This window comes from Mauremys reevesii, linkage group 7 (assembly GCF_016161935.1).
Source record: "Mauremys reevesii isolate NIE-2019 linkage group 7, ASM1616193v1, whole genome shotgun sequence".
Taxonomy (NCBI): domain Eukaryota; kingdom Metazoa; phylum Chordata; order Testudines; family Geoemydidae; genus Mauremys; species Mauremys reevesii.
The window spans coordinates 21,532,400-21,559,873 of NC_052629.1; the positions used below are offsets into that span (position 1 = coordinate 21,532,400).

A 27,474-nucleotide genomic window follows, 5' to 3' on the forward strand; every position below is an offset into this window, starting at 1 on the left:
TGCTGCTGAAATGTCCACCAGTGTCTTGCAGATGTTATGCCTGTGCCCGAAACAGGACTGACAGCATGCGATAGAGAAATTCTTCCACCAGGGCAGGATCCCTGATGGCTCTGGCTGCAGAGAGTGTGAGGAAATAAAATGGCTCAGCTGGATCTGTTCATGACCTAAAACGACCCAAAATTCTTCCAGTCAACTCCTGCAGGACGGACAGACAAACCACGTTCTCACATAACCCAGTATGGAGAAAGCAACAGAGCGGCTTCAGCTGCCAGGGGTAATAGGAATCCTGGAGTACAATAGTACACGACCACAGAAGCTGAAGTTCTGAATTGGGTCTGCATAGTGCACTATGGACATGCATGCACAGTTGTGAGGCCTGAGTTTCTATTGCAGTGTGGATGCTCAAGTGTGGGCTTGGAAACATGAGTCCACAAGCCCAAGTCCCACAGACTCAGGCTTAGTGTGTTGTGTTGACATATCTCGGGTTCACCATCCCTGATTTTTTTCAAAAAGTGTTGTGGATTATTTAAAAGTTGATTTAAAAAAATAACTTTACACTGCTAACAAATACTTCTCCTGATGTGCTTGATCCAAAATCTTCATTGGGTCACTTCCATTTATGGCACTGGGCTTTGGATTAGGCCCTATGTGTGAGCTCTCTGATCCCAAAATATTTCTTTTAATTTAGCCAGACAACAGTTATTTGTTACCAGTGTATTTTAGAAAACAAATGCTATCTAAGAGAGTATACCTTTTTTATATTTTGTAATCAAATGTTTTAGTTTATTCTCTTTGAAATGGGCATATTCTTTGGAGGAAAGGATCTGGGAATCTCCACCTTGGCATTTCATTTTTGAAAACCACAGTATCCATTCCTAAATTACAGCTACTAACAAAATTGTCTGCAGTTGTATCCATTAAGCAATTTTTATATCCTTTTCTTCCTTTTGTTCAGATCTCCATTTTCTCCCACTTCTTTCATTATCTTTCTATCCAGTTTTCATTGTAACACCTTCTTCTCATTAAATCCTACTCCCTTGTACATACCCCTCTTCACTCCCTTGTTCCATATTTTCAGAGGGCTTTGGTGCTAAAACGTTAGCCATGACATAATGGCTATGTACAATGAACACTGCATATGCAATGGAGTTAAATCTCTACAGATTCTTTTTTATGAGATGTTTGACATAGTAATTGTATTTTCCTCATGTATGAGAAGTATATTTAACAAGCATTCAGATATAAGTATATTTCATCAGGAACTTTTCCACAGGGAAAGCTGTCTCAAACTGCCCCAGTCCTTCCTTTCATAGTCTTACCCCAAAAGGGAGAGATCAGAGACATTTCATTAAATTTATTTAAGGAACCCTTAATGAAGAACTTTAATGCACCATGGGCTTACAAAAAAACCCAGATTTTAAGAATAACAAATAGCTCATATATTTCTGTTCATTCAGTGAACAGATTTCCAGCAAAAGCTTTCTGTACAGGGGCTTCCAATAAGTTCAAACATGTTACAGTTCCTACAGATTTCAACTCCTCTGTCTACTCTAAAGGTCCATTTACACTTGGACACTGACCATTACTAACAGTGGTTGTCAGCAACAGATTTTACCTTGAACCCAGGGGCGGCTCTAGGAATCCCGCCGCCCCAAGCAGGGCGGCGCGCCGCGGGGGGCGCACTCTGGCGGTCGCCGGTCCCGCGGCTCCGGGGGACCTCTTGCAGACGTGCCTGTGGAGGTTCCGCTGGTCCCGCGGCTCCGGTGGAGCATTCGCTGGCATGCCTGCGGGAGGTCCACCCGAGCGGCGGGACCAGCGAACCCTCCGCAGTCATGCCTGCGGGAGGTCCACCGAAGCCGCGGTACCAGTGGACCCTCTGCAGTCATGACTGCGGAAGGTCCGCCGGAGCTGGCTGCCGCCCTGCCAGCAAAATGCCGCCCCAAGCGCGCGCTTGGCGCGCTGGGGTCTGGAGCCAGCCCTGCTTGAACCCATGCTGACAATAGTTTGACTGCTCATGAAGATGGGGCAACAACATTTTAGCAATGTTACCAAAAGCTTATTACATCACTATTCCATCATACTTTCTGCAATAATGCTAAAAATAGTTTTGTCCCATGCACACTATCCACTTCCACACCAGTTCAGAAGGAACCTGTTGATGACAATGGTTGCCAAGAATGGGTCAATGTCCTAGAGATGGGCCACCTGAGTGGGCACAGCCTGAGCACAGCATGGCCACCTACTTCTTAGAGAGAGTTCAAACATAGTATATCCTCAAAAGATATACTGTAGGACAAATAACATCACCTCAGCCACTGAGAGGTACTTTGAGTTTCCTCCCAGATTGGAAATGAGACTTTTGCAGTATGGTATAGTTTCCTCACTGGTCCCCATTACACGATATACCAGTGATCTGAGAAAATCACTGAAACAGGAAGATCAAACAGTTTGTTGTATAACATATTTATTAGTATGCACTATGTGTATATGTTTTGATATGTTTATGTAAATATATGTTAAATAAAACAGGTCTCAAAATGAGACTACATGCAGTGATGTGGTGTACTAGCACCTGTCCCCAGGTGTTCAGTTAGCAGCAGTATGAGTTTTAGGCCCATTCTGGAAAATTTTCTAGAAGATCCCCATGGAAAAATGGTCTGACTGAGAAACAATAGTGGGAGTTAAGATCAACTCAAGACTGAAACAGTGAAGGTGGGACAGCTGCAGTTGGACCCTGATGCCCTGAATTAGGCCTGTTCTATGTTTGTAAAGTTGTCCTGCTATAACTATGCAGGTTAGGGGGGCTGATTTTTTATCAATACAGTTAAACCAGTATAAGTCCTTCTGTGGACCCAGTTATATTGGTTTAACTTATTTCGCTTCTTGAACTGGAATAAGCTATACTGATATAAGCACTTTTATACCGGTATAAATGCATCCACACTATAGGGGTATAGTTTGTAGCAGACTAGTAATTTATACTTGTATAAACTAGGCATGATGGTATAACTGAAGTGGCAAACTTTTTAGTGCAGACAAGTCCTTAGCGTTCTGAAAAAGGAAGTATACAATTTCAGCAGTCTATAAATCCTGGTATACCACAGAAGGAACATTTACCCAGAGTGAAGACCGTGAGGAAGCATCAGCAGACCTGACAGTAGGAGGGAAAAATTCATGTAGCTTCCAGGTGTGCCTTATGGAGTACAGAGAAACATCTTTATGACATCAGCACTTCCCCCTCCTACTCACCATGGGAAACGGGAACTCTTGACAAGGAAAGGAAACTCCTGCTGCTTGGTATGGTATGCTACCAGTGTTCACATCATTTATGCTGTTAACTTCAGAGAAAGCACATCTTTCTAGGCATTCGTTTTGGAGAGAGAAAATGTAGAGGGAATTTCTAGCATTTTAGAAAGAAAGAAACAGTGTGACTATGAGGCTAAATTCTATCTACTGATACCTGAAGTAGTGTTGTAGCAACGTTGGTCCCAGAATATTCGAGACAAAGTGAGATGAGGTAATATCTTTATTGGATTAATTTCTGTTCGTGAGAGAGACAAGCTTTCAAGGCTACACAGAGTTCTTCTTCAAGTACAAGAAAGTACTCTTTTTCAAATTGCTACATATTAATAACATGGTTTCCAGACTTGTTTTAGAAAAATCTATTTGAGCAATTTTTTTGAGATATCTGCGTTATCTGTTAACTAAAGATCCAACTTTAGGAATTGCTCAGCTCTCTCAGCTCCTAATGAATTCAACAGTTGAGGATCCATCCTCCCATTCTTCCTCCCCTTCTTAAATAATTTTGTATACTACTGTCATCTCAGTAAAAATACATCTTAAGCTTCATTAAAAACAAAGTTTTGATCCACATTATGTTGTGGCATGCACACACTTTCTTAATCCAAAATGGTCAGAGATGAAGAAAATTTAGCTTTCTTTACAGATACAGTCATTCCTCTGCCAGCAGCCTCGGTGCCCTTCTGACCCATAGACCATTGCACTAGAATCTATGTACTCCACTTCATTCAGCAGGTATCCCTCCTCCAGGAGCCGTGGTACTCCCCTCAGCCACCCCAGAGCCTTGTACTAGGATCCACCTATGTCATCTCACCCAGTAGGTATTCCTCTGGCAGGAGACATGGTTTCCTCCTCTGCTCCATCTATCCTTCTAGCACAGGCCTCAGAGTGCGGCCACCAACTCTTGCAGGTGGCCACTCTGACAATTTTTTCCTAAAATACTTAATTAACTTTAGGAAAAACAAATAAATACGCACATATACCTATCCAAATCATTGTCATTTATTCACGGGGGGTTTTTTTTGTTGCAAACTCAATAATAAAAATAACGTACTGTTGTCTCTATTCCTTACTGGACCTACACAGAATAGAAACACAAATAAGGTGCATTTCATGTTCTTGTCTTTTGTTGTTGTTTCTTTTGCTTTTTTTGGTTGTTTTTTTAAATTAGACTTGCTAGCTAGTAAGTCTGCTGCTGTAAAAAGTGATATTTGTGTGTTATATCACTTTTCACAGAAGCAGACTTGCTAGCTAGCTGTGAGGCATTGAAAAGTGATATTAACATACATACAAATATCACTTTCCAGAGCAGATTTACTCAGCCTCAGCAAGCTGGATGACAAATTAAGCCCTGGATGGGGAGGTGAGAAGGGAGGCAGTAGGGGCCAGGGACAATGGAGGCCAGGGCCAGCACTCACTGCCACGCAGCCGGAGCCTGAAGCCCCAGAGCTGGAGCCTGCCACCCACCACCCCAGGGCTGAAACTGGAAGTGTGAGCCCCATCACCCCCAGGAAGGTGGGGAAGTCACACTGGCTGTCCACTCCTCCGGTGTTTGTGAAATTGTGGCTTCAAAGGGGGCAGGGCCAAACCTCTGCTGGCAGCCCTGTGGGAGGAGCTGCTGCTTCCTCCCCGTCCCCCCATCGCTGCCCAGGAGGTTTTGGCTGCAAGAAAGGCCCCTGGTGGCTGTGTTTGAGAAACGCTGTTCTAGCAGGAGCCACCAGCCACTCCCACAACATGTATCCCTCCACCAACAGCCACACAATCCCTGCTTCCCCTCTCCCACTTTATATCTGCTACCAAAAGCCACACAACCCCTTCACCCATTAGTATGTTTCTACCATAAACAACTACAGCCCTTACGCACTGTGCGTTCCTTCCGCAGCAAGCAACCCCTTGACTTCCACGCCCTCTGCTTAGCCTTTCCCAGAAACATAAAGACCCAGGGCCGTCCTTAGGCATAGGCAGAATAGGCAGCAGCCTAGGGCACCACTAGGTCTGGGGGCACCGCTCTGCTGGGAGCCCGGACAGATGGGAAGCAGTGGAGCATGTAAGAGCAGGCTGCTGGGTCCTAGAGAGAGCAGAATGCAGCACAGTCTGAGGGAGGGGATTGGCTGCTGGGGTCTCTGGGAAGGGGAGGTGGTAGGGGTTGGGGAAGGAGATCACCTGTGAGTGTGACTCTCCCCCCCCACCCCCACCCCCCCTGGCTGAGGTGAGGTGAGGCAGGCTCTGCGGCTCTGGAACCAGTATCCTTGTCCCCCATAACATCCATTCTTCTCCCCCCCTTCCCCATGGAGCACCCCCTCCTTTCTCCCTCCTCCCCAGGAGCATCCCTCTCTCTCTCCTCCCTCCCCTCCGTCAGGGCTGGGTTGGGTGAGGTGCTGGGGGGTAGGTGGGGGGAGGAGGCTGGCTGCCTGCCTGCTGAGGAATGAAAGTGAAAGTAACTCACTTCCTCGGCCAGGATTGGAATGTCACACAGGGCTGGGCTGGGGTTAGCCAGATGTGTGAAAAATCAGGACAGGGGGTTGGGGTAGGGTGAGCAGATGTCCCTATTTTATAGGGCCAGTCCCAATTTTGGGGTCTTTTTCTTATATAGGCTCCTTTTACCCCCACCCCATCCTGATTTTTCACACTTGCTGTCTGGTCACTCTAGGTGGGGGTAATTGGTGCCTATATAAGACAAAGCCCCAAATATTGGGACTGGCCCTATAAAATCAGGACATCTGGATCTGGGCACCCTATCTGGGGAGCGCCTCTCCCCCGGGCTGGCAGCTGCCAGCGATCCACCTCATCCGGGGGGAGCTACACAGGGCAGGATGAGCTGCTGTGGCTCCATGGGTGACCTGTCTCTGAGATCAGATGCTGTGCTAACTTCACCATGGTCCGTAAGGCTGGTGGTGGTGCCCATTGGCGTGTGATTGGACCTGAGGGTTTGCTGCTGCTGTTGCCACTCTGCACCCCAAGAGGTGGATTTTGGGATCTACTGCAGCTGTTGGACCAGCAGGCTGGGGGGTGAGCCAAGCATGAAAGCAGTGCTGTGTTGCCATTTAGATTGTCATTTAACAACTTTGTTTGCCAAAAATTCTTGCTTACAATCCTGAATCCAATTTCAATATTTTTTTTTAAAAATCAATATCTTAGCCAAAAACAGAAAATTAAGTTGTTGACAATTATTAGTGACAGGTTTGGTTTGAGGCAGGGAGTGGGCCAGTTTTCATCAGAGAAACAAAAAATGTTGACTGAATTTCCTATAGCCTGTTACTCCTGATAAGAGCCCTCCAACAACTGTAATATGCTCATCTCCTTACTAGTGTATAAAGCAGGGCCAAAGGTGGCAGGTGAGCTGATTTTGATGAGCGGCAGGCTGAGCGGCTCAGCCCATCACTGCTCTGGGGTTCTGGCTGCTGCCCTATTGCCAGCTGGGATACCGGCCGTTGGCCCCACTCAGCACCTGCTGCTGGCCTGGGGACCCCCAAGGAACCCTAGGCTGGCAGCGGGCTGAGCAGGCCGGCTGAACCACTCAACCTGCTGTCAGCCTGGGGTTCCATTCATTCAGCCGGCAGCGGGCTGAGTGGGCTGGTGGCGGGCTGAGCAGGGCCGGTGGGGGGTTGAGTGGCTCAGTCTGCTGCCAATCTGGGGTGCCGGCAGCACTCAGCCTACTGCTACTCTGGGCCAGTCAGGAGCCCAGCCGCCGGCCCCACTCTGCCTCCTGCCAGCCTGGGTGAGCAGAATCCCAGGCTGGTAGCAGGCTGAGGGGGGTTGGCAGCCGGGATCCTGGCTGGCAGGAGTTGGTGGTCAGAACCCCAGACCAGCGGCAGGCTGAGCAGGGCCTGGGATCCTTGTCTAGGGTTCCAGCCACCAGTCCTGCTCAGCCCGCTGCCGGTCTGGGGTTTCATTTACTCAGCTGGCAGTGGCTTGAGCAGGACCGGTGGCCAGGACCTCAGATAATAACAATAGTTTATTTATATAATATAGACATAGAGAGATACCTTCTACAAACGTTAAAATGTATTACTGGCATGAGAAACCTTAAATTACAGTGAACTTGGCACACCACTCTGAAAGGTTGCCGACCCCTGGTATAGACTGACCATATGTTGTACTAAGATTCTCCTGCATTTTTTTCCCCCTGTGAGTCAGTATAGCTTTTGCCAGCCCAGAAGTTGGGCAGCCAATGTTTTACGTTTTCACAATGTTTTCTCCAACTTTCATAAAGTAAATACATAGTTAATATGAGTTAAAAAGGCCAGGGACACTTCCTTGTGAAGAATCTGTACAGCAGATCATGCTAGAGCTGTGAAAATGTCAGTTTTTGATGGAACTTTAGAGGCAGTGATTTATCATGTATTTTATCATGTGAATGTGCTACTATTGCTAATGTCTTTCCAAACAAAAATAAGGTACAATAGGACTTCTGTAACATTTCTGTGCTACCTTAATCTAGATGAGATGATTCTGTGCTGACTTCATTTTGGTCACTTTGTGCTTTACCTAGCGGTAAAACTAGGGTTATATTTTCCCACTGTTTGGAAACCCAGCTTGTTAAACTGATTTTGCAGCCAAAAAAGCCAGAAAGATTGCTTTTAATTAAAAACAAATCTTTGTTTCAATACCTCTTCATATAAATTTCCAATAAAATTTTGACAAATTAAAAAAATTATTTTATTTGCATCATTCTGTCAAATCAGAATTTTTTCTATAGTGCTACTTCTTTAGTGCTAGTGCATCAGCATTACAGTGTGCTTAATTAAGTTAAACTGGTTTTAATAACGTGAATGTGGCAAGTTTTCCAATACTGTATGCTTATATTTGTGTTGCTAAGAGCAGATCAGGCACAGGGGCACCAGTTTAATAATCTCGCCTAGGGCACCAGAAATCTTAAGAAAGGCCCTGTAAAGACCCCTCTTCATCAGGGACACTGAATCCCTCCACAGGGAGCAATGTACACCCCGTAACCACCTCCCGTCAGAGTCACTGAGATCCTGCACCCAACTGGACCCACAGGGCCCACAGCTACTATGTAACCCTTCATCAAGGAGGAGTGGAGGGACAGAGGACTGGCCAGGGGCCTTGAGACCATTAGCAAACACATTCAGAGCGGGTACCGGGGACCTGGGGGACAGATGAGGTATGTGGGTCGGGGCTAGGGCACTGCTGGTTGATGGGGGCTCTATGACAGAATCCCATTGTGGGTGATGGCTTTTTGGGGGCTCCTGGCGCATGGATATACACTGGGAGGTCAAGAGACCTGGAAGTTCGGTTCTAGAAGCCTCTGGCGGAGGGATACCAGGGGTTAAGCCGTTTATCGCCTTCCCTCTTTCGGCGGGCTAAGCCGCGGGGGCAGGCGCGCTGCCGCGGTCCATCGACGTTCGAGGAGCCCTCTGGGCCTGTCTCCGCTTAGTTGTGGGCCGACCAGCCCCCCCCCTCCCTGCGTTGCCGTGGGGACGGGACGCCACGCCGGGCTCCGCCCAGAGGTGAAGAGAGGCGGTGTAAGACGCCCTGGGGTAGCCGCCGCCCGCCATGGAGTCGAGCAAGGGTGAGCGAGCCCGGAGAGGAAGAGCCGGGACAGCAGACCGTGGAAGAGGGGATGCTGGGGAGGAGGGCGAAGTAGGGGGGTGGCGGGGGCGCTGGGGAGTAATCTGGAGGGGGCTGGCAGAGGCGGAGTAAGCGGGTTGCTGGGGAGTGACGGGGGGCTGGCAGGGGTGAGGTGGGGGTATTGCTGGGGAGTGACGGGGGCTGGCAGGGGTGAAGTGGGGATTGCTGGGGAGTGATGGGGGGCTGGCAGGGGTGAAGTGGGGATTGCTGGGGAGTGACGGGGCTGGCAGAGGTGAAGTGGGGATTGCTGGGGAGTGATGGGGCTGGCAGAGGTGAAGTGGGGATTGCTGGGGAGTGACGGGGCTGGCAGGGGTGAAGTGGGGATTGCTGGGGGTGCTGGGGAGTGATGGGGCTGGCAGAGGTGAAGTGGGGATTGCTGGGGTGCTGGGGAGTGACGGGGCTGGCAGAGGTGAGGTGGGGATTGCTGGGAGTGACGGGGCTGGCAGAGGTGAAGTGGGGGGATTGCTGGGGGTGCTGGGGAGTGACGGGGGGGGCTGCCAGAGGTGAAGTAGGGGGATAGCTGGGAAGTGACCGGGGGCTGGCACGGGAGAAATAGGGGATTGCTGGGGTGCTGGGGAGTGACTGGGGCTGGCAGAGGTGAAGTGGGGATTGCTGGGGAGTGACGGGGGGCTGGCAGGGGTGAAGTAGTGGGATGGCAGGGGGCGCTGAAGAGGGGGGTAGTAGCAAGGGTATGGAGTAGTGGGATGGCAGGAAATACTGGGGATGTGACCCTGGCAGAGAGGATGGATGCTGGCTGTGGTTGAAGTAGTGGGATGGCAGGGGGTGCTGGGGATGTGACCCTGGAGAGGGGAGGGGGGCTTGCAAGGGGGTGGACTATTGGGATAGCAGGGGGTGCTGGGGTGTGGCCCAGGAGGGGGTGGGGGCTGTCAGAGGGTGAAGTAGTGGGGTAGTAGGTAGGGGATGCTGGAGAGAGATGGAGGGGGCTGTCAGGGGTGAAGTAGTGGGATGGCAGAGGCTGCTGAGGCTTGACCCTGGAGAGAGGAGGGGGTAGTAGAAATGGGTGGAGTAGTGGGATGACAGGAGGTACTGGGAATGTGACCCCAGTGGCGAGAGGAGTGTGCTGGTGGTGGTTTAGTAGTGGGATGGCAGTTTGCACTGGGGATGCATGTGACCTCCAAGAGAGAAAATGGTGCTGGTGGGGGGGTGAGGTGGTGGGGTGGCAGAGGGCACTGGGGATGTAAGGAGGGTGTGTGTGTGTGTGTGTAAAAGAAGTGAGAGAAGGGACAATGGCATTGAAACTCTTTAAAGAGGCCTCAGACATTGGAGGTCCATCTTTCAATGCCTAAATGAGCCAGAGAATGCGAAATAGAGCCTGGTGACAGGTTGGTGTAAATCCTATAGTAAACCCCCAGTTCAGAGTCTTTCAGTGACATTGGATTCATGTATTCCAGAGAGCTAAAAATCTCCTTGTTTTCTTTTCTAGGTAGAACAGTGACAGAAATAATAATTCATATTTGTAATAAAATAGATAAAGCTGTATCAAAGACTATTGGGTTCTGTGAGTGGAACCTTTAAAGTTTAAAAAAACATTAACATTATATTTGGAGCATTGTTACTGTATAGTCTGAAAAAGGGCATCGTAATAGTCTCCTTTGCCATTTTAATCTTTTTCTTGTTTGTTACAATTTTATGAAAATGATGGAGTTTTGGCCTGATATTTGGCCTGCAAACAGTATGTAAATATTATGAGTGAAATCCTGCCCCTTTGAGTTCAGTGGGAGTTTTGCCAATGGGAGTTTTGCAGTGAAGCCAGGATTTCACTCCATGTATGTCGTAACTACATAAGCACGTGTTGTAACAATGTGTCGGGTTGAATGGTGAGGCACAAACTGCATTTCCACTATGTAAGTTGTATAGCAATATACAAAAGCTATAATTTCAAGTATGTAATTTTCTGCATTATGTTTTGTTAATTATTAAAATATTTCTACTAGAATATTGCTATTCTTAGAATGTATTTTAGATATATTAGTGGAAAGAATGCTATCCACCTGTTTCAAAAGGTCACTAGTCTATGGAATTTTAATAATGTACGTGATTTAAAAAAAACCCTCAAAATGTTGACTGATCATCTTGTTTGTCGTATATCTCTATACTATCACAATAGTGTTCATAACACACGTATGTGTCAGTTGTCTATTTTATTAAATAAGCCAAAATCCTATAAATTGCACGGTGGCAGCCAAATAGCAGTGGCAGCCATATAGCAGTGTCATGCAAATTGGCTGCCGAGGCACCAAATGTGTTTCCCCACCCTTTACCACTGTGATGAAGATTTGTCTGTCACAAAATTTTTGTCTCGGTTGAATAGAATTTCAAAGTCGGACTGTAGAATGGCTGTTAGTACTGTCTAAATATCTACATGTTGAGATGATTGATGATAGAAGGATGAAGTGGGCCCCTGGTAAATCTGTTGCCTGTTCTGTTTATGTTAGAAAACACAAGACCTCCTTTTTCTATTCCCTAGTCAATAATATAATATAACTGAGTTTTTATGTAGTCATTGATTCATACATACTGCTTCCCAAACATTTTAGAATGTTAACCCAACTACAGAGATTAACCAACAGCAGGAGGAGAAAGAAATCAAAGTACTCTGTAGGCAAGGAAAAAAAGATATATTTTTGGTTGAGATTTGAAATTAGATGGAGAATCAGTTAGACAGTGTTAGGACAGTCTGTTCCAGATGGAAGAAGTTGCAGATGAGAAGGTTGGGTGGGGACTAAAATGTCTGATGGGACAGTGAGAAGGGTAATGGTAGATGAGTAGACAGACACCAGATTTGTGAGCTCAGCTGAATAAAGCCAAAGCTTTAAAAAGGTGGCAATTTTGAAAAGGATCCTGAAATAAATGGGGAGCCAGTTGAATTGTGTGGGGTGATGTGATCATGCTTCTGTCTTCACTTGTAGGAAGAAGAGTTTCTCATATGCTGGAATTTGGCTTGCTAGGAATTGCGGAGGGAGGGGGCGCAGAGGGAGGCAAGAAAATATGAAAGGGACTGGTAACAGTCAGAGATAGGAGTGTAGCATAGATGAGGATTTCAACAGAGGTGGCAGTGAGGCACTTGCCTACATGCTTAGTGGCACAGAGAGGTGATGTTAGGTTTGCAGACCCAGAAGTTTTGGGAGGAAATGGAATATGGAATTCTGACCCTGCTGAAGTCAATGGGCATTTAGCCATTCATTTCAATGGAGCCAGGATTTCATCCACAGAGCTTGAAAGGCAAAGGTGACACTGCAGTTACAGACAGTGGAAACAAATTGGCAGTCAGTGGACTTATTCTGACTTCTCATTGGTTTTTCAAATTAGAGTTATATAGTCCAAATGAAGAAAATATTCTTTCTACAGCAGCAGCAGAAGTTACTGCAGACAAAAAACATTTTTGCCACTTCAACAAACACTATATCTAAGTCAGCGTTTCTCAAACTGGGGCCACTACTTGTGTAGGGAAAGCTCCTGGCGGGCCGGTTTCTTTACCTGCCCCGTCCGCAGGTCCGGCCGATCACCAATGGGAACTGCTGCAAGCGGTGGCCAGTATGTCCCTGGGCCCGTGACGCTTTCAGCAGCTCCCATTGGCCTGGAGCAGCACCTTTTGTACTGACCCCTCAGGGATACCACTATTTATCTCTCTCCATTCTGAAAACTGATAATTTATTCCTACCCTTTGTTTCCCATCTTTTAACCAGTTACTGATCCATGAGAGGACTTCCCTCTTATCCCATGATGGCTTACTTTTCAAAAGTCAATTTAAATTAAATACTTTTTTTTTAATTATATTTTTTTAGAAATCTAGACCTGTTATGTGTTTTGGTGTAACTTGCATTATCCTTATGTTAAATTTGCATTATCCTAACAAAACATTTACTTTATTCATATCTCTTTTATACATCTCATCGATCCTGACACCCTCCGTGTAAATTCAAACACCCCCCCCCCTTAATTTCAATTCCTGGGGAAACTACTGCCTGGCCCCACAAGGATGTCTCCAGGGCTGAGCTCTTCCCGCTCAGAGCCGGTGAGCCGATATATATCTTCCCCCCTCTCCCTGGAAAACTGGAGGACATTCTGGACATCCAACATTGGTCTCTCCTGAGACAAAACTTGTTAACTACACAACCACAGAATATCAGGTTTGGAAGGGACCTCAGGAAGTCATCTAGTCCAACCCCCTGCTCCGAGCAGGACCAATCCCCAACTAAATCATCCCAGCCAGGGCTTTGTCAAGCCTGACCTTAAAAACTCTCTAAGGAAGGAGATTCCACCACCTCCCTAGGTAACCCATTCCAGTGCTTCAGCACCCTCCTAGTGAAAAAGTTTTTCCCAATATCCAACCTAAACCTCCCACACTGTAACTTGAGACCATTACTCCTTGTTCTGTCATCTGGTACCACTGAGAACAGTCTAGATCCGTCGTCTTTGGAACCCCCTTTCAGGTAGTTGAAAGCAGCTATCAAATCCCCCATCATTCTTCTCTTCTGCATACTAAATAAGCCCACTTCCCTCAGCCTATCCTCATAAGTCATGTGCTCCAGCCCACTGATCATTTTCGTTGCCCTGCACTGGACTCTTTCCAATTTTTCCACATCCTTCTTGTAGTGTGGGGCACAAAACTGGACACAGTACTCCAGATGAGGCCTCACCAATGCCAAATAGAGGGGAAGGATCACGCCCCTCGATCTGCTGACAATGCTACTACTTATACAGCCCAAAATGCTGTTAGCCTTCTTGGCAACAAAGGCACACTGTTGACTCATATCTAGCTTCTCTTCCACTGTAACCCCTAGGTCCTTTTCTGCAGAACTGCTGCCTAGCCATTTGGTCCCTAGTCTGTAGCAGTGCATGGGATTCCTCTGTCCTAAGTGCAGGACTCTGCACTTGTCCTTGTTGAACCTCATCAGATTTCTTTTGGCACAATCCTCTAGTTTGTCTAGGTCCCTCTGTACCCTATCCCTACCCTCCAGCTTATCTACCACTCCTCCCAGTTCAGTGTCATCTGCAAACTTGCTGAGGGTGCAATCCACACCATTATCTAGATCAGGGATCAGCAACATTTCAGAAGTAGTGTGCTGAATCTTCATTTATTCATTCTACTTTAAGGTTTCGTGTGCCAGTAATACATTTTAACATTTTTAGAAGGTCTCTTTCTATAAGTCTATAATATATAACTAAACTATTGTTGTATGTAAAGTAAATAAGGCTTTTAAAATGTTTAAGAAGCTTCATTTAAAATTAAATTAAAATGCAGAGCCCCCTGGACTGGTGGCCAGGACCCAGGTAGTGTGAGTGCCACTGAAAATCAGCTTGCGTGCCGCTTTCGGCACCCGTGCCATAGGTTGCCTACCCCGATCTAGATCATTAATGAAGAAATTGAACAAAACTGGCCCCAGGACCAACCCTTGGGGCACTCCGCTTGAAACCGGCTGCCAACTAGACATGGAGCCATTGATCACTACCCGTTGACCCCGATGGTCTAGCCAGCTTTCTATCCACCTTATAGTCCATTCATCCAGCCCATACTTCTTTAACTTGCTGGCAAGAATACTGTGGGAGACCGTATCAAAAGCTTTACTAAAGTCAAGGAATAACATGTCCACTGCTTTCACCTCATCCACAGAGCCAGTTATCTCATCATAGAAGGCAATTAGGTTAGTCGGGCATGACTTGCCCTTGGTGAACCCATGCTGTCTGTTCCTAATCACTTTCCTCTCCTCAAAGTGCTTCAAAATTGATTCCTTAAGGACCTGCTCCATGATTTTTCCAGGGACTGAGGTGAGGCTGAGTGGCCTGGAATTTCCCAGATCCTCCTCCTTCCCTTTTTAAAAAATGGGCACTCCATTAGCCTTTTTCCAGTCAACCACCACATTTCTTTCTGTTCTTCTAATAAAATTTGTTATAGCACTAAGGTTGACATTTTTACACAGTCTGCACAGCAGCTGTAACTCTACAACTGTGGTAAAGTGTGAATAACCTGCTTTTCATTTTCATTTTCTCCTGGTGTTGTGACCAATTAATTGGTAAAAATCCAAGCCCAAAACAAAAAAATTAACTCCAAAAAGGAGTGTAAGATAAGAACTATAAAGGATGGATAAGCAAACACTCAGAAACCTGAGGCAATATATTAAGAGACCGACATCCCAAAACTTCAATATATATTCAATGTACAAACAACATGTCAGGAAGACTGTCACCACACATATATCAATGTATCACCAGTTGTGGTTTCTTTAGGACTGTGTGTCATTGTTTATGCTTTTGTAAGTTAGAAATTTAACACGTGTGTGTGTGTGTGTGTGCGCGCGTGCACAGTTTAAAAAAAAAACAAAACTAAAAATGCTAACTCACAGTTAGTGGTATAACATATGTTCACTTTTGTCAGTGCTATCTAAATACCCATTAATACAATTTATGGACTACACAGGCCATATCATCCACATACACCTCTACCTACCTCGATATAACACTGTCCTTGGGAGCCAAAAAATCTTACCGTGTTATAGGTGAAACCGTGTTATATTGAACTTGCTTTCATCCACCGGAGTGCGCAGCCCTGCCCCTCCTACCCCCCGGAGCACTGCTTTACTGCATTATATCCAAATTTGTGTTATATCAGGTGGCGTTATATAGAGGTAGTGGTGTATTAGAAGTACAGTAGAAATACATATGAGAAAAAACAGGGAGCGGGGGTTCACCAAAAAATAAATTATGCTCAGGCCAAACACAAGATTAGGGGATACAATTATCTAGTGACTTATTGCTTTTCACATTAAATTTCTGTTTGTTAATTTTCCAAGAAGAAAGGTTTGCATGGCTCATCTTACTCAGCAAAACCACTTTTCAGCCTTAAAGCTTGTCTTTGCTTATATTTTCCTTTGGAGAATAACTTCCACAGTGTTTGCACTAATTTGTTTATTTGAGCTCTGTACAAACAGTGGAAGGTGATTTAAGAGTTTGGGGTTTACAGAGGCAGTGAATCATTTATTGTTTGGTCAATATGTCAGTCTGTACGTGACTGGTTGTAAATAAATACATTGCATATGACATATTGATTCAACAGTTTAGGCCAGGGGTAGGCAACCTATGGCATGGGTGCCGAAGGCGGCATGCAAGCTGATTTTCAGTGGCACTCACACTGGCCGGGTCCTGGCCACCAGTCCGGGGGGCTCTGCATTTTAATTTAATTTTAAATGAAGCTTCTTAAACATTTTAAAAGCCTTATTTACTTTACATACAACAATAGTTTAGTTATATATTATAGACTTATAGAAAGAGACCTTCTAAAAATGTTAAAATGTATTACTGGCACGCAAAACCTTAAAGTAGAGTGAATAAATGAAGATTTGGCACACTACTTCTGAAACATTGCCGATCCCTGGTTTAGGCATATACCTTTATGAAGCTAGCCCAAAATTAAAATCAATTTTCATTTATATTTTCAATGTTATGAGATATTCTTGTGGTTATGGAACAATGATCACAAATAAGTACCATTTTCTGACAGACATTCATAGTGCACCATAGTAAAGGAATAAAGAATAGGATTCCTTTGTTTATTTGATGAGTAAACATAACTCATTAAGTTCAACAAGAATTACACATTCAAATCAAGGGAAGACTACATTATACCCTTTCACTCTTTTTATACAGCCCTTTTTAAATTGTATCAATTAAACTACTTCTCTCACAATATTTTCACAATCAGTAAATGATAATTCCACATCATCTCAATTTAAAATGATGATATGGTAACTGGAATGCCAGTTTTAATCAAACTTTTGTTTTAAAATTAATACAGAATAAAAAGAAACCCAGGCTGTAATTAGATATATTACAAGCTGGTAAAAGTAACAGAGGTGGGAAACAAGCAGTTCCTCCCCATATTCACAACTACTATTTCTCTAAATTATCAGCAAATGTTAAAGAAAGAAAGGTAGCTAGGCACCTTCATCAAATAGTACAGAAATTGAAAGAAAAGGCCATCATCTCTTGACTAAAATTGGAATATTACACATTTTCACCCTAAGAATCTGGTACAGAGCCTAGAAAAAGTTTGACATTCTGAAAGACAATTCATCTCCTCTTACTTCTTTAAGGAACAATCCCAATCCAGCTATCCATGTCCTCTGAGCAATGTAATATTTGGCACAAGTAAGGTTTAATGTAATAAAAATACTTGATAACACAAAACTCTTTCACTCTATTTGATGCAATTGTACCAAATGTCTATCGGGGAACTCAAAGTTAGCGCACCAGACATTTTATACTCTATTGTCTTTGAAAAGCTATACCTATTTTCAAATTATGAACAGTTAAAACATTATTCTTGTTTTAAGTAAGTCTAGAAGCAATTTGGCATGGAGCGAACACTGGCCATTGATCCTGGGCATTCCATGTAAAACGTTCACATTGGTCCTGTGAAATTACCATTGGCAACCAACAAAAGCAACTTTATTGCTTATGTGCTGCCTAAAATAACATTCTCTGGGCCTTATTTATCTGTCAGTATGACAGCAAGTGATACTACAGTTTCACTGGATGGATTTGTTGCCATATAAAAAAATCTCAAGCCAAATAAACAGTAATATAACCTATGTTTACTGTCCCATCTTTTGAGAAACCTATATTGAATGAGGAGCTCAGCCAGAAACAGGATTTGTAATATGCATGACAAGTATTGATTTGTTAAATGCTTATCACTTCCATGGATAAAGCACAATCTATAATACAGTTATTCTCCATATACTGATTTACTTTGGGCTCATTTAACACCTGATGATGTGTTTCTGGGTTTTTTAAATATATAGTGATGGGGCAAGGCCAGATGGCTACAGTAAAGTAGTGAGGAACAGGTATGTTAGCCCCAGGCTAAACAAATCCCTGGTACCATGGTAACCAAATGGCAGTTGCCCCAGGTTAATCAAGACATCTGGGTCCTATTAAGATCCTTCTAGAAGGCAGTGAAGATAGCTAGGTTGATTGGGACACTTGAAGCCAATCAAGGGCTGGCTGGAACTAGTTAAAAGCCTCCCAGTTAGTCAGTGAGGTGGGTGTCAGGAGCTATAGGAGGGATCTGTGCTATGGCTGGAATGAAGCAGTACAAATCCATATCAGGTGCAAGGAAGGAGGCCCTGAGGTAATGGTGAAGGAGATATTGAGTGGGGGGACTGCTCTGGGGAAGTGGCCCAGGGAATTGTACATGTCCTATTTCCAAAAAGTCAGCTACCATAGCTGCTAATTTTAGGGTCCCTGGGCTGGAGCCTGGAGTAGAGAGTGGGCCTGGGCTCTCCCCTCCCTGATGAATCACTGAGATTCGGAGACAACAGAGACTGTGCGAGGGAGGATTGCTTCTCCTCACCTCTGTTGTTGGCTTATGATGAAAATGGCTCAGTAAGCGGTGACCCTTGCCTCTTGAGAGAAAAGGGCTATGTAGAGGGTCACAGTGAGCCTCTGAGGCTAGCCAAATCCACCAGGAAATGCAGGACCCACATGTATTTATATGCATAGCTATATATTTCATTTTCATGAAGAATATCACTGCCACAGAAACTTGAACTAGGATTTTCTAGGCCATAAGCAGAAATTCTCTTGCTGTAAGTAAATTAAAACAGAAACCTACTACACATCGGCGTTTTCTTAAATTCTCAGGTGGAAGTTGCTTTAACAAAAAAATTACTAAATTCTCTCAATTTCCTCAGACATGTACTGTGAATGACAAAAAAGAGAGACAAACAACAGACCTTATAAACACTGTATTTGCTAGGGAGAGATGTACTAGGAGGCATCAGATCAGTCTTTTAAAAGATTTTTTAAAAAATCTGTCAGCCAGAATCTAAAGTTACTCATTCTTGTAATCTCTTGCTTCAAATTCAATTTGGGAGTTTACTTTAACTTCTCTGGAGACAGTTGAAACTCATTAATAACCTAAAATAAAACAGGCCTGAGCCTCCCTTTTGGTGTAAATCTTTTTAATTATTTAAACGAACTACTCTAGCAGAATTACTCAGCATTTAAGGATTTCCTTGCTTTGCATGATCAGTTATTCCTTCTTTGAATCTGATATATGAATCAGGAAAGGAAAAATAAGAGGGAGAAAAAAATAAAGACTAAGGGCTAGACTTTCTTATACTTACTTGCGGTGGCAAATTTCTGCCATCTTTACTCAAGCTAATTTCAGTGGGACTCTTGCAGAGTATTGTGATACACATTGCAAGTAAGGGTGCTAGAATTTGGCCCTAAAAGAATAAAATCATGGAAAAGGTGATAAGAATAAAGAGCTATTCATATGAAGAGTTTAACCTTAAATTATTATAAATACAAACACATACTTATACAGAAAAAATATTTTTAGAACAGAAAACCATTCCCTCAGTTTAAACAAGTGATGTATAATGGCATCAAAGGTTCAAAGCTGCAGGTGCTGAAGGCATTGTTGCCCCCTAGAGGTACCGTATTTTCCGGCGTATAAGGTGACTGGGCGTATAAGACGACCCCCTAATTTTACAGTTAAAACATAGGTTTTGGCCTATACTCGCCGTATAAGACGACCCCCCCTCTTCCGAGGGGGGGAGCCCAGAGCCTTTTAAATCCCAGCCGCGGCGGGATTTAACACAATATATAACACAATATAATCAGTTTTTCTTATTACTAGAAATTTCAATTTGAGAAGACAGTGATTTCTTTATACTGAATATCAGCTACAAAAATTACTCAAAATTTAAAACAGAGGGCCTGACTCTGCACATCATCGGCATGGATAAAGCCACAAGGTTGAAATCTTGGTCACACTAATGTCAATAATAAAGCTCCCACTGACTTCAGTGGGGCCATGATTTAAGTCCAAGTGTTCAAAAATTAATCGAAAATGGTGACTGTAGTAATGTGGTGGTATTTTCTGGGTCCCAACTGGCTACCACATCATTAAAATATAGCATTTTAAAGAAATATAACATTGTCCAAATGTACTGTAGTTGAAAGTCACTATACTAGAACAAAAAGAACAGGAGGATTTGTGGCACCTTAGAGACTAACAAATTTATTTGAGCATAAGCTTTCATGGGACAGCCTCCTGATGCCAAAGCAAAACTAAGACTTATTTTCAAAGCATGAGACATTGACAGTTCAGTTACAGTGACTCTGTGATTAAAGGAAACCAACCATGTCAATTTCAGCTGCAGTCAAATCACAAGGGAAAAAGTGCCAAACAAAAAAGGACCAACCGGTGAGAAAAAATATTTGACTTGTGTGCTTCCCAGAGGATTACAAACAATAAAGAGAGAAACATTTAAAAAGCAATTAAATAATGTGACAGTTTTTTTCAAATATCTGATTGCAAGGTAGGTTAATTTAATAGAAAGCAATTTAAATCAGTTTGAATTCAAATTAAAAAACCTGCTTTAAAGCATTTTAATAACTTTTTGCTTTTCTAAACTATTTTATTAAAGACTTCTTCATTTTCATTGGCTGGTACATGAACCAAAAGTATACCTTGTCAGCAGTCAGATGAGTTGTTTTAATGGGACATCAACTTTTTTAAAATAACAGAGAAATAAAACACACTTCTCTTTGACGGTGTGATTGTTAATGCGTAGAAATTTAAAAGGGAATTTAGGAGCTGGTGTAAACCTGAAATAACTTTTTTTTTTTAATGGACTATATTTCAAGTTGACAGTGTCTTTTTTTAAAAGGACACTGTCAATTTAAATTTGTCCCAAAACTCTGCCAGAACAAACTTTTACAAAACTAACACCAACAGGTATTTCCCTTATTAATTATTATTATTGACAATTAAAACAGGAGTGGTAAAACAAATAAGCATTCTCTTGCACTGTTTTACACCTAAATATTTCAGCTATGGAAGCCTGAAGCTGACTTCATTGATTTTTCACTGTCTATGCCAAAAGAAGTGCAAATGAGGCCTGGTCTACACTAGGACTTTAATTCGAATTTAGCAGCGTTAATTCGAACTAACCGCTCAACCGTCCACACCAGGAAGCCATTTAATTCGAACTAGAGGGCTCTTTAGTTCGAATTTGGTACTCCACCCCAGCAGGTGGAGTAACGCTAAATTCGACATGGCTAGCTCGAATTAGGCTAGGTGTGGATGCAAATCGAACTTAGTAGCTCCGGGAGCTATCCCACAGTGCACCACTCTGTTGACGCTCTGGACAGCAGTCCGAGCTTGGATTCTCTGACCAGCCACACAGGAAATGACCCGGGAAAATTTGAATTCATTTTCCTGTCTGGGGACTTTGAATCTGACGTCCTGGCTGGACATCGGGGCGAGCTCCGCAGCACCTGCAACGATGCAGAGCTCTCCAGCAGAGGAGTTCATGTTATCTGTGAATAGAAAGAGGGACCCAGCATAGACTGACTGGGAACTCTTCGATCTGATCGGTGTGTGGGGCGAGGAGTTCAGTGCTGAGCTGCGCTCCAAAACAGGGAATGCGAAGACCTATGAGAAGGTCTCCAAAGCCATGAGAGACAGAGGATACAGGCGGGATGCAACGCAGTGCCGCGTGAAAATCAAGGACCCCAGACAAGGCTACCAAAAAATCAAAGCGGCAAACGGACGCTACGGAGCCTGCCACCACTGCCCCACCAGTGACCGTGGACTCTGACGATGGGACAGTGTCGACGGCCAGTTCCTCGGTGATGTTCGCGGACGGGGAAGATGAGGAAGGGTTTGTGGAGGATGAGGCAGGCGAGGCGCTTACAACGCTGGTTTCCCGACAGCCAGGATCTATTCATCACCGTCACGGAGATCCCCCAACAACCCTCCCCGGCCATTAACCCGGACCCTGAATCAGGGGAAGGAGCAGTCGGTAAGTGCTTTAACCATGTTAACTTTTATTCTTAATATAACAGGAATCTTAACTGTGTGAAAAGGAGGTCTCTCTAGATATGGGGATAGAACAGAAATCATCCTTGGAGATCTCCACGAAGCTCTCCTTGCGTTAATCGAAAAGCATTAGCAGGAGGTTCCTGGGGAGAGCTGCCTTATTGGGTGCTCCGTGGTAGCACAGTTTTCCGCGCAAGGCTTTCATGAGGTACTCAGGGAGCACTGCCTCCCCGAGCACGGCTGCATCGGGCCCTGGTTCATGCTAACTTTCACGCAGCATGCGCTCTCTATCTCCTTCAGTGACCCTCCTCAGGGTGATCTCGCTCGGAGACTCCTGCATCTAATTAGGGTAATTACTGTAATTTTACGCCTGGTCCAAAGTATTTTTAAAAAATCTACGGACAGACGGCAATTCTGGGAAAACGGGCTTGAAATGATTGTCTGCCGTTGCTTTCCCGGAGGAAGGAATGACTGGCGACATTTACCCAGACTCCACGAAATGATTTGTGCCCCAGCAGGCACAGGGGTCTCAACCCAGAATTCACAGAGACAGCCTAGACTCAGTTAATTGTTCGCCAAAATGTATCTTTGCAAGGAATTCACTCCCTGTTTCCCATCTCACAGCTTCCACTGTCTCCAGACCTGCCACAGCATCCCCCTCGCAGAGGCTGGCAAAGATTAGGCGGCGAAAGAAAAAGACAAGGGACAAGATGTTCGAGGAACGTATGGGCTGCTACCTAGCAGAGGCGGACCAGCAGAGCTAGTGGAGGGAGACCGTCTCTCTGTGCCAGCGCTCACACAGCGAACGGGAGGAGAGGTGGCGTGAGGAAGACAAGCAGGCGACTGAAACGCTGCTTGGACTAGTGAGGGAGCAAACGGACACGCTCAGGCGCCTTGTGGATGTTCTGCAGGACCGCAGGAGGACAGAGACACCGTGCAGTGTATCTGCAACCGCACTCCTGCCACAAAGTCCCATACCCCCTCACCGAAAATAATCAGGAGGAGGGGCGGCCGGGGACGTGAATACTGTCACTGCACCACAGCACAGTGCTCAAGTACCCAAAAGCTCTCATACCCTACATTTGCCGAAGTCCTTCACTTCCAGACTCATAGTAGTCCCAATCCCAGTCCCATCCCCTACATGTCTACTTAATTAATAAAAATGCTTTGCTGTTAATTACTGTTTCCGTTATGTTTTTTCAAAGAAGACTGTGTTTGAATGGGGGCGTGGGGAAGGGGGTGGTTAATTGCATAGGACAGTCACCTTTCCCAGGGTACAGACACGGGGGCAGGATCAGCAGCGGGTCACACACACGGTGCAGTCAGTAGGCACCCTGGTCGGTTTTTGGAGGTGGTTTCCAGGATCTGTGTGGGCGGGGGAGATGAGACTTTGCAGCGGGGGAGGGCGGTTACAGATCTTATACAGCGGTCCTTGTCCTGGACCGCTGAGTCACGCAGCTGAGGAATCTGTATCCATCCTCCACCACAAGGTCACATATCCGCCCGCACACAGAATTCCATAAAGAGGGATGGCAGGCTCCGTTGAAAGAAGCATTCCGGCACTGCGGACCGCTCTAGGAGCAGGAGCCTGTCATTCCTTTAGTTTAGAGGCGGTCTTTACATCACCGCACACCCTACCCAGCACAGCCTGCGTCCCAGTTTCAACCCTTTCACGAAAAGTCATGAATAAAGAAACCTTTGTTAAGTAATAATGGGACATGTATTTTATTTTTACACGTGTGCTGGAAGTGGTGGTAACGGGGTGAACGGGGTATGCAACCGAAGAGGAGAGTCAACAGTAACTGGGTAAAGAAACAGGGGCAGGTTCAGCTTCTCTGTAAAGAAACTGAACAGTCACAGGTCACGCTGCTCGCTGGTATTTGAAGAGTTCCTTGTCGCTGTCCCAGGCGCCTGTATAGGGCTTCATGAGCAAGTGCATTAGCGGGCAGGCTGGGTCCCCGAGGATGACTATAGGCATCTGCACATCCACAACAGTTATTTCGTGGTCCGGGAAGAAACTACCTTCCTGCAGGCATCTGAGCAGTCCACAGTTCCTGAAAACACACGCATCATGAACCTTGCCCGGCCACCCGACGTTGATGTTTGTAAAACGTCCCCTATGGTCCCCCATTGCTTGCAGCACCATTGAAAAGTAGCCCAATTTCTCGGCAGCTGACTGTGGAAGAGGTGGTTGATAAAGTGCGAGGAGGAGAAAACGGCGATGATCGCAGCGGGCTCCATGCTTGCAGTGCTGTGGCGTCCGCGCTGTCACTGACCAGAAAAGTGCACGAACAGATTGCCCGCAGGCGCTTTCAAGGAGGGAGGGAGGGAGGTTGTGATTGATGGTTCAATGACGACACTTACCCAAAACCACCCTCAACACATTTCTCCCCCCAGCAGGCATTGGGGGCTCTACCCAGCATTCCAATGGACAGCGGGGACTGCGGGAACTGTGGGATAGCTTCCCACAGTGCACCGCTTCCAAAGTCGACGCTGGCCCCGTGAATGTGGACTCAGAAATTCGAATTAGTGTATTTAGTATGGATACACAAATTCGACTTCATAAGGTCGAATCCACAAATTCGAACTAAGTTGATTCGAAATAGTCTTGTAGTGTAGACAAGGCCTGAGATCAGCCCCTAAAGTCCTTTTCCACAGCTCACCACCAGATGTCCGGGAGAGCTGATTCTGATTCTGCTTACACATACTTTCAGCCTCGCACACTCTACCAACATGGATATTAGGTTCTGGATCTTGTGGAATACATCCAGTGATAGATAGACCATTGCAACAGATGTCTATTTCCACTGCCAGATGAACTGTCTTTGTTAAGGGAGTCAAAGAGCACTTCTTGGTGTTTATCACAAACCCGTGTGCTTGAAGCAGATCCAGCATCCTGATTGTGGCACGGTGTGATGCTGCCTGGGTCAGAGCGCTGATCAAGATGTCGTCTAAGAAGAGATACACATCTGAGTCTGGCAGTTATTGCCACCAGAAACTTGGTAAAGACCTTGAGGGCCAACAGAAGGTGTTTGGTACTGATAGTGGACCGTGCCTACAATGCAAGGACTGTACTGTTCAACATACTCATAAATGATCTGGAAAAATGGGTAAACAGTGAGGTGGCAAAATTTGCAGATGATACAAAACTATTCAAGATAGTTAAGTCCCAGGCAGACTGCGAAGTGTTACAAAGGGATCTCACAAAAATGGGTGACTGGGCAACAAAATGGCAGATTAAATTCAATGTTGATAAATGCAAAGTAATGCACATTGGAAAACAATCTCAACTATACATACAAAATGAAAGAGTCTGAATTAGCTGTTAACACTCAAGAAAGAAATCTTGAAGTCATTGTGGATAGTTCTCTGAAAACATCCACTCAATGTGGAGCGGCAGTCAATGATTCCCAACATTCTGTTTGCTTTTTTAAAAAGAACAGGAGTACTTGTGGCACCTTAGATGCTAACCAATTTATTTGAGCATAAGCTTTTGTGGGCTCCAGCTCACTTCATCGGATGTAGTCCATGAAAGCTTATGCTCAAATAAATTTGTTAGTCTCTAAGGTGCTACAAGTACTCCTGTTGTTTTTGCGGATACAGACTAACACGGCTGCTACTCTGAAACCTTTGCTTTTTTTAAGAAAGGGATAGATAAGACAGAAAATATCATATTGCCTCTATATAAATCCATGGTACATGTACACCTTGAATACTGTGTGCAGGTCTGGTCACCCCATCCCAAAAAAGGTATATTGGAAATGGAAAAGGTACAGAGATGGGCAACTAAAATGATTAGGGGTATGAAACAGGAGGATAAATTAAAATGACTGGGAATTTTCAAATTAGAAAAGAGACGACTAAGGGGGGATATGATAGAAGTCTATAAAATCTTGACTGGTGTGAAGAAAGTGAATAAGGAAATGTTATTTAATCTTTCACATAACACAAGAACTAGCAGTCACCCAATGAAATTAATAGGCAGCAGGTTTTAAAAAATCAAAAGGAAGTACTTCTTCACACAACGTACAGTCAACTCGTGGAACTCTTTGCCAGGGGATGCTGTGAAGACCAAAACTATAACCGGATTAAAAAAAAGAACTAGATAAATTCCTGGAGAATAGGTCCATCAGTGGCTATTAGCCAGGATGGGGAGGGATGGAATACCATGCTCTGAGGGTCCCTAGCCTGTTTGCCAGAAGCTGGGAACGGGCAACGGGATGGATCACTTGATGATTCCCTGTTCTGTTCATTCCCTCTGAAGCATCTGGCCTTGACCGCTGTTGGAAGACAAGATACTGGGTTATATGGACCATTGGTCTGACCCAGTATGACCATTCTTATATAAAAATTAATTATAATAATAAAAATGTTTAGTACAGAAACTCCCCAACATAATGACCTCTCAAGATAGCAACAATGTGAGATAACAACCTTGGCAAAGAATGCATTTTAAAAATCTTGGCCTACTAGGAAACATATAAGTTTCCATTCCCAGTCACAAATCTAGCATTCTGGAGCAATGTCACTAAAATATAGTCCAGCGAACAAATGTTTATTTAACATGCCCCTCACTTTTCCCTCCACCGCACCCCACTCACCGGTGTTGGCCTTGGTCAGTGGAGACTCAGAGTTCAGAGGTGTTTTCACGTGAGTACACCTCCCAGGTGGAGGGGCAAGAAGGCACCTTGCTCGTCCCTCCAGCTACTCACTGTTCATTGTGCCACTGTTTACTCCACCACTCTGTTGCCAATGGCCCTGCGCAGTCATCTTCTGCTGCCACCTGCCACTGTGACCTCTGTGAGTTGGTTTCTAAGGGTCCACCCAGCTCTAAGTGATTTCAGCTCAGCTCTCAGTTAGGGAACCTCACTGCTAGTGCAGTCTGGGTGTCTTTTACACAAAAACACTGTACCCACAGGAACACTGTCCCCACAGCAGAACTAAGCACGTAGACCCGATTATCAGTGATTTCAGCTGCAGTGGTCACTTAACAGAACAAAAGACTATCTATGGAGCCTAATCAGCTCTGTCTTTAAACAGTGGAGACGGACAGGTCCCCACCCTCTCTCGATGCCCTCAATCAGCACAGGCTAAGTACAGTTCTACTGCCCTTTACTCATACAATAAGAACAACAATATTTCATTCCCCCCCCCCCAACGCATTCAAGTGACTTGTAACCCAACCCCAGCCAAAATCTATCACTTGGGCAACACAGCTCTGTTTGCTGGATACCTAGGTAGATAAGATGTGAATGTAAATACAATCTGGTCCTGAAGCCTTTCCCCTCAACCCCCAGCTCATCATTAGCTGTCAGGGAGAGCTCATTTAGACTTTGCTTACAAATCATCATTTGAAATTATTAGGTTGGCCAACATCACTGAAATAAATGCACTGACATTGTCATAAAAAACAGCTGTATAAGGAAGCTAATCTATGTTCATTACTTTTCAAATCTATTATACTTTCAGATACTTGTATTTTATCATACACTTTTAAAGTGTGTATTAATGTTTCAATTTCAATTCAAATTTCCAGTCACTAAATTGGCATGTTTCCAAGTAGCAGTCGTGTTCGTCTGTATCCACAAAAAGAACAGGAGTACTTGTGGCACCTTAGAGACTAACAAATGTATTTGAGCATAAGCTTTCGTGGGCCCACTTCATCGGATGCATAGAATGGAACTTATAGTCAGGAGATATATATACATACAGAGAACATGAAAAGG

General features: G+C 44.8%; 1 protein-coding gene across 2 annotated transcripts in view; it reads left to right on the forward strand.

Moving 5' to 3' along the window:
• Positions 1-8,595: 8,595 nt before the first annotated feature.
• Positions 8,596-27,474, forward strand: part of FANK1 (fibronectin type III and ankyrin repeat domains 1) — a 64,197-nt gene continuing 45,318 nt past the window's right edge. The window contains exon 1 of one of the 2 annotated variants that reach the window (XM_039546839.1): positions 8,596-8,833. In XM_039546839.1, coding sequence (XP_039402773.1) covers positions 8,818-8,833 — 16 coding nt within the window. In that variant the 5' untranslated portion in view covers positions 8,596-8,817. The remainder of the gene's footprint in view (positions 8,834-27,474) is intronic. The other variant, XM_039546838.1, reaches the window with a different exon arrangement.